Below are 19,189 nucleotides of genomic sequence, written 5' to 3'. Positions count from 1 at the left end.
GTCTGCTGCAGTCTGGTAGTAGCTGGTCAAGTAAAGAAATGAGGCAAATGAACCACTATGAGCAAAGACACAATGATACAAACCAGCAGGGAATATTGGGGAACTAAAAGTAGTCTAGTATTGACAGAGTAAAAAAAAAAATGTGGAAAGCATTATGAGAAGTAAGAGTTAGGAAGAAGCCAGATCACTCCCATTTTATAAATAATATTAATCATAGAAGCTAAGTAGCTTGGCCAAGGGCACAAAGGTAGTTAAAGGCAGAACCAGGACTTGCAAACAAATTTAATTCCAAACACAACACTTAGCAGAGTGACCCAACTTTCCGAGGTCATTCATGGTTTACAAGTGTTGTCTCTATATCATTATTAACAGGGCCTTCTTTTACCCCTATAAACGCTCTGATTTGGGAGGTATCTTCACCCTACTTCTTAAGCCACCATGCTATATTTCTTCTAGACCCAAGAAAACTAGGATTTTGGATTTCATTAACTTCTCTCACTCATCAGTGAAATTAATCACTGAAAGAGATAATGTTGGTGAAAATAATCACGCATTTAGAAGGGTTTTGGGCAATCACATCACCTTAACAAACAGCACAGTATATACTAGAGTTGAACTGTCTTTTATAAAAAAAGTGTCATTGTAACTGAAAGTGGGGTCCACCACTCAAAAGCCAATAAAGAAACAAGGTTGGTGGAAAAGAAAGTTTGCTTTATTTTGGATGTCGGCAACCGGGGCAGGGGGTGGGGTGGGGGAGGGCGAATGCCTGTCCAAAGGCCAACTCCCCTCCACTGACAATCAGTGGGCAAGAGCTTTTATAGGCTACATGCAGAAACAGCACAGTCAGCTCTGACAGTCATCTTGAAATTGGTCATGCAGTGCCCTGACCAGCGTCATCTTGATTATTTTAAGTGCAGTTAGTTTTCAGTTTCAGGGTCCATTTGTTCCCATTTCTTGAGGCCAATTCCAGAATTGTGGCAGCTTAAGTCATGACTACAGTCTGGTCATCATGTAGTTAACTGCTTCCACCTGGTAGGCATTTCAGCATCTATAAGACAGCTCACAGGATATGGCTCAGAATATTATCTGTAGCCCTTAAGGAGGAATTAAAGGTCCTTGACTATGCTTAATGACTAAATTATTATTATTTGGTCTCCTTGGACTGTTTTCCTTTGTTTCTGAATTTTCTCACTTCTCTGATTAAACTCATTCTTTGGCTAAAGTTTTTCCACAGACAATAGGCAGGCTGAGGACATGGAGTGGGCAAGGACCATAGGGTCCTGCTCTGTTTAATCATTATTTAAAAAAAGAATCTCAGAAGCCAGCACAAGCAAAAAAGGAAAAGTCATCATTCTTTTAATTTTAATTTTGTTCAAAGAAACTACAAATTTAAATATAGTTGACCCTTGAACAATAAGAGGGTCAGAGGTGCTGATTCTCCCTGCAGTTAAAAAATCTGTGAATAACTTATAGTCAGCCCTCCACATAAGCAGGCCCTTTGTATTTGTGGTTCCTCAGTATTCCTGGTTCCACAACAGCAGATTCAACCAACTACAGATCATGTACTACTGAAGTATTTACTATTGAAAAAATCCATGTGTAAGTGGAAACACACAGTTCAAACCTGTGTTGTTCAAGGGTCAATTATACTTCAGTTATACCACAGCCATAAATTCCATAAATGACTATACAAAGGTGGTTAGATCAGCAAACTATAGTCAACATTGGTCAAAATAGGTCACTTTTGTTTATATAAGTCCTGTGAAACACATTTTCCGTAACCCACCTTCCAAAGAAATGAAAAGTTGTAGTTACTCTACTAAAAATATTAACACCCGCAGCAGACTACTCACCCCTCCTCACACTTATTTCTTGGAATTAAAAAGACTGAAAATGCCAGATACTTGTTTCTCCCAGAATAGACATGGGCAAATTACCAAGCCCAGGCTAACATGAGTCCCTCAAGGGGAAATCTGCTGCAGTTAGAGGGCTCTCTAGGAAAGGTTTCCCTCCTTGATATACACAGAATATGGAGAAGATACTTTCCACTCCCCACCCACTTTTTATATTGCTCTTAGATGTGCATATGTAAAAACACAATTCAGGAGTTGTAGCAATCATCCTGTGACCAGGAGGGGACAAGGCTAAGAATAAAGTCCATATTTGGGAAAGGCAGGAGAAGAAAAAACCTGAAAGACTCCAAGCCCCGATGACATCACCAAGCAGCTTAATAAACCAGAATGCCCTCCCTCTAAACTATGTATTATCCTGTACAACAAGTACCCTTTCTCTTTAGGTCAGTCTGATACTGTTATTTGCATCTAAAATCATCTCAACTGACACAATGGGTTATTAATCAAGTCTATGAGAGGAAATTATTCAGGATAATCATTACTGTCTTTTCAAACTCAGAAGCATGAATTAAAAAAGAAAACACAAGGATTAAACATCTGAAGAAACAAGCTGGGTTTTCATTTTCCCAGAAAAGATAAACAAGATAATGGTCAAAAGTTAATATACACTGAGTATTTCCTATGTGCCAGGAACTGTGCTTGGTGGGTTATCTCAGTTAACCCTCACAACAAACCTAGAAAATATTATTCCCATTCTATAGAGGAGAAAGCTGAAGATTATAAAAGTTAAGCAACTTGCCCAAGGTCATACCCTTTGAGAGGGATTGAGGAAGCCTTCATAATCCACATGAGTTGACTCCAGAACCTAAGCACAATACCAAATATTTAATGACAGCTAAAGATAAATGCACATTAGCTATTTTTTTCTGTGAAGATGAAATTCAGACCTTTTGTTGAGCATGAAAAGAACAGAAAGGAGTAAAGAACTTGAGAACCATGATTAAAATTATGAGTAACCACTGCTGTTTTATAACGGCAAAAAGACTCCTTCATTTTACACACAAAGAAATCAAAACCCAGAAAGAGGAAACAAATTATCAAAGATGTAGTGCATCAGTGTTAGAGTCAGTAATAAAACTCAAATAGCTAAGATCTTCTGATTCCCAGAGCACTTTTCATTTCACCAAACACTGCCTCCCCTTTAAACTGGTATATTGTAACTCCAATACACATTGAGAGAGGCCGAGCGCGTGTGCGTGGTGTGCGCACGCGTGTGTGTGTGCGCGTGCGCGTGTGAAATGTACAAAGAAATAAAACTATGAAGACTTACTAAGAGAGATTCACAGAGTAGGACTACCATATTGAATATTTATTAGTTGCTAAGCTTTGATGTGAGCAGATAGAGAATAAAAAAGTTTATGGCGCTGGATACATAGTAACAAGAAAAAATAAGATAATTTAAAGAAAAAATTATTTTGTCAGGATATCTATATATACTTCCTTGTTAAATGTTTGAAGAATCAAACCTTCTCAGAAAGTACTCCCCTATTAAAGGTAGTTAAGAATACACTGACTACTTTTCACTAAATTTTCATGTTTTTAGAAAACAATCTTAATAAAAACTAAGCATAAATATACTAACTGGAGAACTATGTATCATATTCTCTATTTAGCAAAGTAAACTAATTCAGAATTATTGTTAATTTCCCCTAACAATTAGTGATTACACAGGGATAGACTAGATTGCTAAATATAAACCTTGAATTATTTGACAATACTCTTCTTGTACTCAAAAGAAAAGGAGATGAGGTTGGAGAATGTGTACAATTACTCATATCAATTCAAAGTACCAAAAGTCAAAGACGGTAGGGAGACACGAGGGTGATCTCACAGCAAGAGACAATATTTGGATTCCCACGATCCACTTATTCTCTTCCCGGGAAGAATAATTTTTATGAATTAGGGTAACATAAGAGTTCACTCATTTAGCTATAACAATTTCTATAAAACCTCAAGTCTCTAAAATAGTATTTGGATAAAAATAAACACAGAACTAGCTTACTCTGCAATATCAAGATATCCACAGGAAGCAGCTGCATGTAGTGGTATCCAGCCTTCATTATCAGGTTGATTAATATTTGCTCCATTTTCTACCAGAAACTTCACCATATCAACATTGTCATCAATGCAAGCCTAAAAACAAAACAGAAAGCAGGATTAGAAAAATTTTGAATCAATATTCCCAATAACACAACAGAATAAAACTCCTATTTTGAAGCTTTTATAATGAACCTATTTTCTACAAGATAGTCTGCTGCTATATTGACTGTACTGCTATGAAGTAGGCCAATGGTACTAACTAAATTTTAATAGCCCTTGCTTAGATACACATATAATAATACTGTATGTGTCTAGACTTTTTATGCCAACCTGTGAGGAAAACAAGTACACGTCAACATGAAAACAATCAAAACATTAAGTACCAATAACATCTCTATAATAGTGGTTCCCAAAATGTGGTCTGTTCAGGGAGGAGGGATCCTTTCAGGGAGTTGACAAGGTCAAAACTATTTTCAAAATAATCCTAAGATGGTATTTCCCCCTTTTCACTGTGTTGATAATGTGCACTTGAGAGTGCAAAAGCACTAGTGGTAAATATGCTTGTGTCTAAGCACAAATCAAGGCAATGGCAAAAAAAACCAAAAAACCAAAACCCCACAGTACTCTACTGTTACTGTATTCACTATGCACTCCCAGGTTGATCCCCCCCCACAAGCTATTTTTACTTATGATTGTCATTAACAATGCAATAGGGCTTCCTAGGTGGCGCAGTGGTTAAGAATCCGCCTGACAATGCAGGGGTCACGGGTTCGATCCCAGCTCCAGGAAGATCCCACATGCCTCGGAGCAACTAAGCCTGTGTGCCAAAAAAAACAAAACAAAAAAAACAATGCACTAAAACTATAAATTTTGACTTCTGAATATACATCTTTTAAATATTCTGTGGAACAAGACAGGAAGCATGCACAAAAAGCATTTCTTCCAAGTGTAATGACTGCCCTGAAGAAAAACACTTGTACGATTAATCTGAAAGCTGATCTAGCCACTTTTTCCTATGGAATACCATTTTTTCTAAAAATTTTTATTGGGGTATAGTTGATTTACAATGTTGTCTTAGTTTCAGGTGTACAACAAAGTGAATCTGTTATACATATACATATATCCACTCTTCTTTCTAGATTCTCTTCCCATATAGGCCATTACAGATTACCATTCTTACTTAAATGACAAACTATAGTTAGTCTAACTTGGATTTTCACAGAAATTTTCTTGAAAATGAACAAAGTAAGTCTGTCAAAACAACTAACAGTATTTTTTGCCAATGATAAATTCAAGCATTGAAAAATGAATTCATAAAGTCCTCTGTTTTAACCTGTAGTATTGTAAATATTAATATATACTACCCACAGTAACACAGCTCTTTGAAGTCCTTCATAATTTTTAAGAGTATAAAGGGGTCCTTAGATGAAAATTTTGAAAACCACAGCCTATAGTAAGTAAGAAGGGAACTTTTTTCAATGCTTACTTTGTGCCATGTAGTATGATTGGTGCTTTATCTATTTTACTGATTTGTATATACTGTCCTCACAAAATTCCTCATGAGAACGGGAATTTTGCTGTAACCCCAGCACCTTATACTATTCCTTGAATGTGGTAGGGGCTCAATAAATGAATAAATGAACAAGAAAGCTAAGATTCAAAGAGATCAAGTAGCGCAAATAAGCCACAGAGATGGGAAATGACACAGCTGAGATTCTATCACAGATGTTAAGGTTCCAAAAAATAAGCTCTTTCCACACTTAACACCATGTCCACAGATGTTTCTGTTTCACCAACTATTTCTCACCTATTTGCAGCCTCTGAAACAGAATATCATACATTCTAGGCACTTAAGTGTTTGTTGTATAAACAAAACCAATTTTCCTTTCCCTATTACAGAAGCAAAAGAAAATACTTTTAGTAGCTTTTTCCTAGAGGGAAAAAAATGACAAAGTTGGTGTCCAGAAAAGCATTCAGGACAAAATACTTTACATCTGAAGTGGAAAAACACTGACAAGTGTTTGGCTATAGACTCTAGTTCTGGATCTGCCACAGATTTTGTAGCTGTGAATAAGTAATTTAATCTTTTCGGGCTTTGTCTTTCAAGTGGAGGAGAGAAGTTATATAGAGAGGTCATATATCTCTAAAATTCTCTAACATATTTAACATTCTTATATATCCATGATTCTTCCCTTTGGAACAAGTTATAAGCAATCTGATGGCAAAATCCCAAAGTGCCCAAACAGTACTCTACATATAGCAAATAGTAAGTGAGTATATACAAGCAACATTCATATAAAGTTTAAGCATACACTGTTTGGGAAAAGAACTGTGTTTTTCAAGGAGCAGTGGTTACAGGGTAAGAGAGATTCGAGAACCAGAGCTATCTAATAACAAGAAAAGAAACACCAAAATTCTGTTGTATTAGGAAACAGTTTATAAAATGTTATTTGAGATAGCTAATGACTCATAGTGGCTTGAAATAATATTAGACCTAATTATAAGTTTAAACATTAATTTTCCTTGAGAAAAGATATTAAATTCTATTTCCTCCTCTCTCAACCTCTTTTCAACTCCTATACGCTCCAAAACAGTACTCTGATTTTTGTCACTGGTATAAAAATATAAAACTACCTGATAAATGCTTTTAATACAAATATGATTGCTGCTTTTAAAAAAATGGAGAAAAATGTCAAACATACAAGAAATTATAATACAGAGATATGGGAAATGCTCAAAATATATTGTTTTTTAAAAAGGATGCAAAACAGTTTGCCTAATATGATTCTAATTTTGCTATAAAAAGTACACAAAAAGACTAGAAGAATATACAATAAAAGTTAATAGTCATCATTGTTTGTGAGACTATGAATAATTTTTATTCTTTAAATTTTTCTTATAGTCAGGACATGGAAACAACCTAAATGTCCAACAACAGATGGATAAAGAGGATGCAGCACATATACACAATGGAATATTACTCAGCCATAAAGAGGAATGAAATTGGGTCATTTGTAGAGATGTAAAAGGACCTGGAGTCTGTATACAGAGTGAAGTAAGTCAGAAAGAGAAAAACAAATATCACATATTAACGCACATACGTGGAATCTAGGAAAATGACACAGATGAACCTATTTGTAGTGTAGGAATACAGATGTAGACAAAGAGAATGGACATATGGACACAGCGGGGGAAGGGGAGGCGGGACGACTTGGGAAATTGGGATCAACATATATACACTATCATGAGTAAAACAGACAGCTAGTGGGAACCTGCTATATAAAGCACAGGAAGCTTAGCTTGGTGTTCTGTGATGACCTAGGTGAGGGGGATGGGGGGGAGGGGTGGAAGGAAGGTCCAAGAGGAAGAGGACAGAGGTACACATATAGTTGATTCACTTCATTGTACAGCAGAAACTAACACAACATTGTAAAGCAACTATACTCTAATAAAAAATATATATATTTTTTCTTTATTTTCAAAATGTGTACCATGGACAGTGTTTACATAAAAAGAAACTCTAAGCCTTGATTCTTTTTTTTTTAAAGCTCTTTATTGGAATAGAATTGCTCTATCAGCTACTTTTTTTAAAAATTTTATTTATTTATTATTTTTTGGGGGTACACCAAGTTCAATCATCTGTTTTTATACACATATCCCCGTATTCCCTCCCTCCCTTGACTCCCCCCCACCCTCCCCGTCCCAGTTCTCTAAGGCATCTTCCATCCTCGAGTTGAATTCCCTTTGTTATACAACAACTTCCCACTGGCTATCTATTTTACAGTTGGTAGTATATATACATATCTGTGCTACTCTCTCGCTTCGTCTCAGCTTCCCCTTCACCCCCCAACTCCCCCAAACCTCGAGTTCCCCAGTCCATTCTCTGTATCTGCGTCCTTGTTCTTGTCACTGAGTTCATCAGTACCATTTTTAGATTCTGTATATGTGAGTTAGCATACAATATTTGTCTTTCTCTTTCTGACTTACTTCACTCTGTATGACAGACTCTAGGTCTATCCACCTCATTATATATAGCTCTATCTCATCCCTTTTTATAGCTGAGTAATATTCCATTGTATATATATGCCACATCTTCTGTATCCATTCATTTGTTGATGGGCATTTAGGTTGTGTCCATGTTCTGGCTATTGTAAATAGTGCTGCAATAAACATTATGGTACATGTTTCTTTTGGGATTATGGTTTTCTTTGGGTATATGCCCAGAAGTGGGATTACATGGTAGTTCTATTTGCAGTTTTTTAAGGAACCTCCAAACTGTTTTCCATAGTGGCTATACCAACTTACAGTCCCACCAACAGTGCAGGAGAGTTCCTGTTTCTCCACACCCTCTCCAACATTTGTTGTTTCCAGATTTTGTGATGATGGCCATTCTGATTGGTGTGAGGTGACACCTCATTGTGGCTTTGACTTGCATTTCTTGAATGATTAGTGATGTTGAGCATCTTTTCATGTGTTTGTTGGCCATCTGCATGTCTTCTCTGGAGAAATGTCTATTTAGGTCTTCTGCCCATTTGTGGATTGGGTTATTTGCTTTTTTGGTATTAAGCTGCCTGAGCTGCTTGTATATTTTGGAGGTTAATCCTTTGTCCATTGTTTCATAGGCAACTATTTTTTCCCATTCTGAGGGTTGCCTTCTAGTCTTGTTTATGGTTTCTTTTGCTGTGCAAAAGCTTTTCAGTTTCATGAGGTCCCATTCATTTATTCTTGATTTGATTTCCCTGATTCTAGGAGGTGGGTCAAAAAGGATCTTGCTTTGATGGATGTCATAGAGGGTTCTGCCTATGTTTTCCTCTAGGAGTTTTAGAGTGTCTGGCCTTACATGTAGGTCTTTAATTCATCTGGAGTTTATTTTTGTGGATAGTGTTAGGAAGTGTTCTAATTTCATTCTTTTACATGTTGCTGTCCAATTTTCCCAGCACCACTTACTGAAGAGGCTGTCTTTTGTCCATTGTATATTTGTGCCTCCTTTGTCAAAGATAAGGTGCCCATATGTGTTTGGGCTTACTTCTGAGTTCTCTATTCTATTCCATTGATCTTCCTTTCTATTTTTGTGCCAGTACCATACTGTCTTGATCACTATGGCCTTGTAGTATAGTTTGAAGTCAGGAAGCCTGATTCCACCAACTCCATTTTTCCTTCTCAAGATTGCTTTGGCTGTTCGGGGTCTTTTGCATTTCCATACAAATCGTAAGATTTCTTGCTCTAGTTCTGTGAAAAATGCCATTGGTAATTTGATCAGGATTGCACTGAATCTGTAAACTGCTTTGGGTAGTACAGTCATTTTCACGATGTTGATTCTTCCAATCCAGGAATGTGGTATGTCCCTCCATCTGTTTGTGTCGTCTTTGATTTCTTTCATCAATGTCTTAAAGTTTTCTGCATACAGATCTTTTGCCTCCTTAGGCAGGTTTATTCCTAGGTATTTTATTCTTTTGGTTGCAATGGTGAATGGGAGAGTTTCCTTAATTTCTCTTTCTGCTCTTCCGTTGTTAGTGTATAGGAATGCAAGAGATTTCTGTGCATTAATTTTGTATCCTGCTACTTTACTAAACTCATCAATTAGTGCTAGCAGTTTTCTGGTAGAGTCTTTAGGGTTTTCTATATATAATATCATGTCATCTGCAAAGAGTGACAATTTTACTTCTTCTTTTCCAATTTGGATTCCTTTTCTTTTTCTTCTCTGATTACTGTGGCTAAAACTTCCAAAACTATGTTGAATAATAATGGTGAGAGTGGACACCCTTGTCTTGTTTCTGTTCTTAGAGGGAATGCTTTCAGTTTTTCCCCATTTAGAACGATGTTGGCTTTTGGTTTCTCATATATGGCTTTTATGATGTTGAGGTAATTTCCTTCTATGCCCATTTTCTGGAGAGCTTTTATCATAAATGGATGTTGAACTTTGTCAAAAGCTTTTTCTGCATCTATTGAAATGATCATATGGTTTTTATCCTTCAATTTGTTGATATGATGTATCACGTTGATTGATTTGTGTATATTAAAGAATCCTTGCAACCCAGGGATAAACCCCACTTGATCATTGTGTATGATTTTTTTAATGTGCTGTTGGATTCTGTTAGCTAGTATTTTGTTGAGGATTTTTGCATGTATATTCTTCAGTGATATTGGTCTGTAATGTTCTTTTTTTGTGACATCTTTGCCTGGTTTTGGTATCAGGGTGATGGTGGCCTCGCAGAATGAGTTTGGGAGTGTTCCGCTTTTTGCAATATTTTGGAAGAGTTTGAGAAGGACAGGTGTTAGCTCTTCTTGAAATGTTTGATAGAATTCGCCTGTGAATCCATCTGGTCCTGGGCTTTGTGTGTTGGGAGATTTTTAATCACTGCCTCAATTTCTGTACTTGTGATTGGTCTGTTCATAGTTTCTATTTCTTCCTGGTTCAGTTTTGGAAGATTGTACTTTTCTAAGAATTTATCCATTTCTTCTAGGTTATCCAATTTATTGGCATATAGTTGCTTGTAGTAGTCTCTCATGATCTTTTGTATTTCTGAGGTGTCCATTGTTACTCCTCCTTTTTCATTTCTAATTCTGTTTAAGCCTTGATTCTTAAATGAAAAATATTAAATCTATTGTATTACAATATGGAGAAACAACCAAATTGCTGGTAAAAGTGTAAAATTCATATAATCCCTTCAGAAAACATTTGACAGTATCTACTAAAGTTATATAGAATTGATAAATGGGGTGGAATGTATGTGCATGTGGGGAGATTCTACTCATGTAACAGAATCCTATACATCAATGAGAAAAGAACAACAAACAAAAAGAACAAACTAATGCTACCTTCAACAACATGGATAATCCCTGCCGACATATAAGTGAGTAAAAAAAGGCAGACACAAAGGATATAAACTGTAAGCTTCCAGGCAAACCTAATCTCTGGTTACAAAGCTCAGAATCATGGTAAATATGTGGGGAAATAAGGGGAGGGGCATGAGGGAGCTTTCTGGAAGACTGGAAACGTTCCCTAGCTTTCTGATTTTTACATAGGCATAAACATATGTAAAAATTCATTTAATTATATGCTGTGTACTTTATGTTTTTGGCTGCGCTGGGTCTTCATTGCTGCATGTGGGCTTTCTCTAGCTGCAGTGAGTGGGTGCTACTCTTCATTGCACTGCATGGGCTTCTCATTGCGATGACTTCTCTTGTGGAGCATGGGCTCTAGGGGTATGGGCTTCAGTAGTTGCAGAACACGGACTCAGTAGTTGTGGCTTTAGGGCTCTAGAGCACAAGCTCAGTAGTTGTGGAGCATGGGCTTAGTTTAGTTGCTCTGTGCCATGTGGGATCTTCCTGGTCCAGAGATCGAAGCCATGTTCCCTGCATTGGCAGGCAGATTCTCAACCACTGGGCCACCAGGAAAGTCCTGTGCACTTTATTGTATATAAATTATACTTCAATTTAAAAAGTAAAAAAAAAAAGAAAAAAAAATAGGCTACCATGTATTAAAAGCCTACTGTACATTATTTCAGTATAAAACACTTTATCTTTCTCTAAATTATACACGCTAAAACATGGCTTCCTCTAATTTCTATCCCCTGCCTCCCGAGGTTCCATATATCAAATGGTATCTTTCTTTTAAGTGATAAGCTTTAAATATTATGAGTTCTCCCTGCCGCCCAAATTCTCACATACTCTTTTACAGGCTAAGCATCCCTAATTCCTTTCGCTACTCTTCATATTATATATGCTAAAAATTACATATGCTGAGGCCCTAGAAATACAAGGAAGGAAAAAGATCACATTAGTATAGGATTCTAGTCTGTAAACAACGATTACATAAGGGTATAATAGCGGTGGGTAGAAAGTACTAAAATATTATTGGGAACATTAAAGAGATCTTGTGATTAAGATGGTCCATATAGGTCTCATAAAGGAGTACACATTTGAGCAAGGTTTTGAAGATTACATAGGAGTTGTTCAACTAGAAGAAAATTCACTGAGCAAATGCACCAATAGGTGATTGTGTGAAGACATTTCTGTCATTTAATTTCAGGTACAGGCAGCTTTGTCAACAAACTATTTCAACAAACTAGTTCAAGTACATAAAACATCTGTTTTTATTGAAAGGGGGGCCTAGTTATCCTTCTCAACAAGTTAGCACAAGGACAAGCTTTGCTCCCCACTCATTTTTAGGAAAAAGTTGAAAAGCCTAATAACAAAGAATTGAATTATAAAGGGACAGCACAAAGTTGGCTCTAAGAAGACAGAGTCCATGCCTTAAAGACAGATTTTGGGTGAGGCACATGGAGTTGAAAAACCATTAAATTTCATTGCCAGAAGAGATAAAAACAAATGTGTCTGGCAGCTATGTAATTCAACTGAGTAAAATCACAATTACAAAATTAGTAGCACTTGAAATAAATTCTAACACTGTTATATTCCTTTTCATGAAAGTGGTTTGGTGAAAAGTACAGCCTCTAGAGCCAGGTTGTCTGGGATTAATCCAGTTCTGCTAGTAGGCTGGTTGTTGTTGGGCCAATTATATAACATTCTGTGTGCCATAATTTCCTCAGGAAAATGAGGACAATAATAGCACCTCCCTTAGAAGTTTACTACGAATGGTATATGAATTAATATAAAAATCACTTAGAGTAGTACCTGTCAAATAGTAGTTGTTTATATCAGTACATAATCAGAATGCTAAATCATCCCCATTAAAATTTTTCTCTTTTTATATTCTCACCCCAAACTTACTATTTCATCCCTTTATAAACTACAAAACAAAGTTAAATGGTGGAGACTTGTCAAATATTCTCTGTAGTACCACTTTTGCAAAAAGTCCTATCCACCAATGATTTCTAAGAGGATGATGAAATTTTAAAAGATATACTAAGAAAATTTTAGAGATTTCAAACTTTCTTCCAACAAACTTTTAAATACAGAAGTTTTAAATAATCTCATTCATACAAATTACATACAATGCAAGAGAGTAAACCAAAGGAAAAGATTTAGTTGTATAAATGTAATTACAGCAACTTAGGTGAAAATATAGTTATAGTCGATTAGATGAAATGCTTACAATTTGTACCTAATCGTTAGTAACACAGTTAGTTACAGGCAGGTAAAAGGCAAATTAATCTGAATACAGAAATTCTCTAAGACAATTTCCACTTCCTTGAAACAACTCTTTATGACTCTTAGTTTGGAAAACTCAGTTCTCAACTGATGGGGACAGATTTGTACATATACCAGAATATAGTCCATGCCCTAAGCATTCAGGGTGACACAGATGTCAGTGAGTATGCGTAAAGAGGAAGTAAACTGGAGATATCCAAACAAGTTTTTGTTCTGTTTTAAAGAAAACTTGGACATATCAAAGGAGGAATTACAGGTATACTTTATACAAGATAAACAATGAAGAACTCCAAGCAGTACTCCCATACTAAACAATAAAAAATACTGATAAATATTGCATTGAGACTGGCAAATAAATGAGTACGTATAATCTTAGGAGGTCATCTGTTATATTTAATCATGAAAACAAGTAACAAGTTCAGTACTGCATTTTAGTTCAATGACTTTTTTTTGCCTTTCTTATCATATAAGCAGGTAGGATCTCTAGAAGTAAAAGTAAAGTCCTGGACTTATAATAAATCATATTTCAAATGATAAAATGATTGAAAGAATAAATTATACACAGATTATACACAATGGCTAAACCACAGGAAATTCTTCATTCGGATTAAGAAAAATTCAGACTTAAGTATATATATATACAGTATCCATAGGAGACACAATGCCTAACAAGGAGAAGACCCAAACTGTATTTGTGGATTGAATGAACTGGATAAGGCAAAGAGACTATAATAAAAATCTGAGAAAACTTTTTTGAGACCCCTGCTCCCCAAAAAAGAAAGTTTCTAGGGGGAAAGTATAGCCACCCATTGGTATCCGTGGAAGATTGGTTCCAGGACCCGCTGCAGATACCAAAATCTGCAGATGCTCAAGTCCCTTATATAAAATGGGGTAGTATTTGATTATAATCTACCCATATCTTCCTGTATACTTTAAATCATCTCTAGATTAGTTAAAATACACAATACAATGTAAATGTTATGTAAATATTTGAAAGCTTGTGGCAATTTAAACTTTTACTTTTTGGAACTTTCTAGAATTTTGTGGACTGTTTTCAACACTGGGTTGGTTGAATCCTTAGATATAGAGGAGGGCCAACTATAATTTACACACTGCTTAAACATTCATACTTCATCCGACAAGTACTAAGTATTTGAATGAAAATGCCAAAAACTGGAAACCATAATTATTCAAAGATTAAAGCACATCCTTTATCTACTTTTATTACACACCTGTTATTTCCTTTATTGGTAAAGATCTATAAAGTAGTACGTTAAACCCAGATCTTTAGAGGCCAAAGACTTTTATTTGAGGACTTAGGAAGAAAAGAATATTACTTCCAGAGTTTAGAATCCTTAGGGATATAAAAATGTTAAACTTCAGGATTATTCTTTGGCAAATAACTTTTATGGACTGCCTATGTATAAAGCATTGAGCCATCCATTTTGGTGGATACATATAAGGACCATCACTAGAGAGTATATTCTTTTTGTCTCCTTTATGCATTTTGCCTGGCATATAGCAAGTATATAATACATGTAAAATGAATCAAAATAAAATGCTAATCTCTCCTTCATGAGCAGGTGTTTATGACCCAGTGTGTGTATGTGTACATAAAACTGTAGTAGGTACTGTATGAGACATGCGGCCTTTATTACTGTTCCATGTGTTCCAGTCTTTTCTCACAACTGGGTTACAATGCTTTAAGAATAGAAATTGTCTTATATACCCCATAATACCTAACAGTGCTACTCAATAAATTTTTCTTAATGGACTAAAACAAATGATCATGTAGTACTGTTCACAGGATGCTTATATCTATTTAGGAAAATAAGATTAGCAGATAAATAAAAAAATACTTAGCAATTTAAAAGCAACATAGCATTAATAAAGGAAAAGTCGATATGTGAGTAGAGATGACTTAAAGAGAACTTTTTATAGAAAATAAATTTTTTGCCAGGTTTCATTAACGGCCTGAGCTCTGGAGACAGAAAGACAGCTACAGGTAGCTGTATTCCTTGCTGAATTCCTTTATCAGACGTGATCACACACTGACCTAGAGGTGTTTAATCAATGAGTATATACCAATAAGAAAATAAAATAATTTAATAAAAGCTTTTACATACTTACTGTTTTATTCAATTCAATTAAAAACAACAACAGGTTACAAAGAAGTACGTGTAATATGATTCAGTTCTTGTCATTGATATTCCTTTTCAAGACTAGAAGAATACAAGCGTATCTCATTTTACTGTGCTTCACAGATACTGAATTTTTTTACATTGCAGATACTGCTTTTTTTTTTTTATAAACTGAAAGTCTGTGGCAATCCTGCATCAAACAAGTCTATCAGTGCCATTTTTACCAACAGCATTTCCTCACTCTGTGTCTCTGAGTCACATTTTGGTAGTTCTCCCAATATTTCAAACTTTTTCATTATTATTATATTTGTTATGATGGTCTGTGATCAGTTATCTCTGATGTTGATATGGCAAAAAGATTATGACTCGCTGAAGGCTCGGATGACGGTTAGCATTTTTTAGCAATAAAGTATTTTTTTAATTAAGGTATGTACAATCCTTTAAAGACATAATGCTATTTCACACTTAACAGACTACAGTATAGTGTAAATATAACTATTACATGCACTAGGAAGCCCAAGAATTTATGTGACTTGTTGTATTTGGATAGTCACTTTTACTGTGGTGGCCTGGAACAGAAGCTTCCGTATCTCCAAGGTATGCCTCTACATGTCAAAATGTTAATTAATAGAAGTCAAAGTCATTGAGTTATTCTCCAAAAACCTTATAGAAAAGACATAAAATTCTAGTTTTCCGAAAGAAAACAAAAAATTCATAGTCGTTAGCTATCTAATTGTTTCTTGATGAATTTCTTCAGTGCTCAGCAAAACGTGTGGCCGAAAAATGCACAGGCTCTTCATTAACTGAGTAAATATTTATTAAGTGCCCACTACAGCCAGACACCATGCCAGCTGCTAGGAATACACTGGGGAAAGATATAAACCAGATTTCTATACTCATAAAGCTTATAGAGTCTGGCAGGCAAGAAAGATAACTAAACAAACAATAACGAGAGGTATGATAAATGCTATGGACTTAACTAGAGTACTTAATCTAGATTTAGGAAAAAGAGAGGAGAAATCAGAATCTCTGAGAATAGTGCTCAGAAATTTCCACTTCAAAGAGGTTCCCCATCTAAACTGTAAAAACACTAGACTGAGAAGCACTGATATCCCCAGTAACTGAAGCTAGAGAAATAAACAAGGCACAAATAGCATATGTGAAATGTGATCAGAAAAGCCTATGTCAAACCTAGAGAGCTATGAGTATTTAAGAAAGGGGAGATAAAATAAAGGGAAAGAAAAAATAAAGTAAAATAAGTATACATAGGTACGTAAGTATGCAAAAATCCAGGTAGAGAAAGCAGTGTGGAAGAAAATGTAACTTGACAACCTAAAGAAAATACCCCATATTTTGGTGATACTTAAGAACACACTGAAAAAAACATGAGATCAAAAGGTAAGATAATAAACCCTACTTAACAATAAATTTAGCCAATTAAAATAAATTCAGAAATCAAGACAGAACAGTCAAAACTCATAAGTGAATCAAAAATAACGCAAATATAAATTCTAACAAGGTAGAAATATTAATCCAGCTAACAAAACAAGACTAGGGGAGAGAAGAGCAAAATCGGATGAGCGGTGATTTCCTAATCTTTCCTAATGAGCAGTATAATCTTTCTAAAACTGGAACATGGTTCAAAAAAAATCCTATTACAATGTATTGATATTATTCATAGCCTGTTTTCTTAATCTTAAAGGAATATTTAAGGAAATACTCTGTAATTATAAAGAAAATTTAACTAAAATTTAACCATTATTTCAGCATTTAGGTTTTTCCTTTTGGCAAATTAAAGCAAACTCAATTTTACACATTTTAATGAAAAGAGAATATGTAATATGTCCTTTTTAAAAAAAGTATGTCAAAGGATTTGCATAGAGAGTCTAAAATAATGTTCCCTAAATGAATGATGGTTAGTTATGGATAAGCAACATCCACTGAGCAACTATTATTACTTTTTTTTAAACATATAGTACATTTCTTAGCTCAAAGTTAAAAAAAAAGCCAAACCCTTCCTGCAATAAATTGTCTAATCAGGAATAAACATACATATACATAAAATTAGAAAACAATATAACCTCTCTAATCTAAAATTTTCCTCATTCTAGTATACATGGATTATTTTCTAAAACCTCAAGAATTAATGTTAAATTAAAAATATGTTTCTATATATTAAAAAAAATCAAACTGAGGGAAAAGGCAGAGGTTTGGGAAGAGAAAGGGAAATTTTTTGTTATATCATGACATGAATGGGTGGAAAAAAGTAGGGAAAGGCACTCTAAGCCTGGGAATTATATTTCTACATCCTTTTCAGAAATGAAAGAGCAAAGACATGTCTAACAAACACTGAGAACCCGGTAGCTGTTCTGCTATATTCAGATATGCTTTGGCAATAAATATCAAGGATGAAGTTAAGGATACAGGAGTCTCCAATGATGGGTGATTGCCTTAGAGAGCCAGGACAGAGAGGTTGGGAGGGAGTCATGCGAGGGAGGGGATATGGGGATATATGTATAAATACAGCTGATTCACTATGGTGTACCTCAAAAGCTGGTACAAGAGTGTAAAGCAATTATATTCCAATAAAGAGCTTAAAAAAAAAAAAAAAGAATATATGAGTCTCAGTCCTGAGGGAATAAATTGAAAAACAAAAAAAACAAAAAAAAAAAACACCAAAAAAGCAAAACCCTATTTGGTTATTTTAACCAAGTATTATTTTCTATTTTAGACTACCAAGCTACTTTGCATTTCTGGGACCACTAATGGAAGACTTAAGGGAGTAGGAATTAATTCTTCCAAGTCACAAAATAAGAGGAGCACCAAACATTCAAGTGGAGAGAGGGGGGAGAGGCAAAGATATAATTGATTTTCAAGTACTTTGTTGAACAGTAAGAAAGGGAGAAATCAACAGTTCCTAGTGAGAAAGGCATAGTAAATAGGAACCAACTGTTAAGTATTTACTAATATAAATTGAGGGATGTAAAATATCACAAAAAATATTTTAATTTGACGCCTGTGGTAAGTAACCTCTAAGATGGCAATGATTCCCGCTTCATCCTCATCAAGTTTACATCCTTGTGTAAACTCCTCCCCTTGAGTGTAGACCAGACTGGGTGACTTGCTTCTAACAAACAGAATGAGGTAGAAGTAATGGGATGTCACTTTTGAGACTAGTTTATTAAAAGATTGTAGCTTCCATCTTGGCATAAATTCTCTCTTGCCCTCTTCCAAATTGCTCACAACTTGGGAAAACTGAATTGCAATGTCAAGAAGCAGTCTTATTAAGAGGGCCCATGTGGCAAGGAAGCAAGACCTGCCTAAATGAGCTCCGAAGTGGATCCCTCCCTTTCCCCCACATCAAGGTAAGCCTTCAGATGCCATGAAGTCCCAGCCAACAGCCTGAAGTTAGTCGAAGTACCTAGCTAAACTACATTCAAATTCTTTAACCATAGGAAATTTGGTAACAAACGTCTATGACATTTTACGTTTGGGTGTGATTTGTTATACAGCAATAAATAACAGCTACATTGCTGGATTTTCGATGAATGTAGAAAGCATTTATATCAGTTTTCATTGCTTCAGTTTGTGTGTATCCAAACATCATGTTCTCTTCCCTACTTAATCTCTAATTTGTCTTTTCTCCTATATTTCAACTCCTCTTAAATGTGATCAGTTAGTCCTTTAACCTATTATCTAAATTTAGACCTATTATTCTATTTCCAAAAAGTCAGAGCTCTAACCACACTGGACCACCCTCCATTTGTTGAATATGCCAAACAATATGAAATTATAACTTCAGAATAAATAACAATCACCTGATAATGTACCAGTACTCATGCTTGATGAGTAAAAAGGTACTGATATAAAATAAAATACCTTCTGACTAGAGCTATCCTAATAAATAATAAAAACTATTACTCCTTCAATATTTATTTTTGAAGAGGGAGGGCACATGAATAGCAAGAATAAAAAAATCAG

General features: G+C 35.2%; 1 protein-coding gene across 9 annotated transcripts in view; it reads right to left on the bottom strand.

Moving 5' to 3' along the window:
* The window catches only part of PPP1R12A (protein phosphatase 1 regulatory subunit 12A), a 142,953-nt gene that overhangs the window by 86,018 nt on the left and 37,746 nt on the right, over positions 1 to 19,189 (bottom strand). For all 9 annotated transcript variants that reach the window (XR_009054579.1, XM_057740665.1, XM_057740663.1 and 6 more), the window contains exon 2: positions 3,916 to 4,046. Coding sequence is in view for 8 of the 9 variants with exons in the window: in XM_057740665.1 (XP_057596648.1) it covers positions 3,916 to 4,046 (131 nt within the window). In the remaining variant the exon portion in view is untranslated. The remainder of the gene's footprint in view (positions 1 to 3,915; positions 4,047 to 19,189) is intronic.

The sequence above is a fragment of the Hippopotamus amphibius genome, chromosome 7 (genome assembly GCF_030028045.1).
Source record: "Hippopotamus amphibius kiboko isolate mHipAmp2 chromosome 7, mHipAmp2.hap2, whole genome shotgun sequence".
In the NCBI taxonomy this organism is placed as follows: domain Eukaryota; kingdom Metazoa; phylum Chordata; class Mammalia; order Artiodactyla; family Hippopotamidae; genus Hippopotamus; species Hippopotamus amphibius.
Note: the sequence above shows the minus strand (reverse complement) of the source record. Positions and strands in the feature narration are given on the sequence as shown.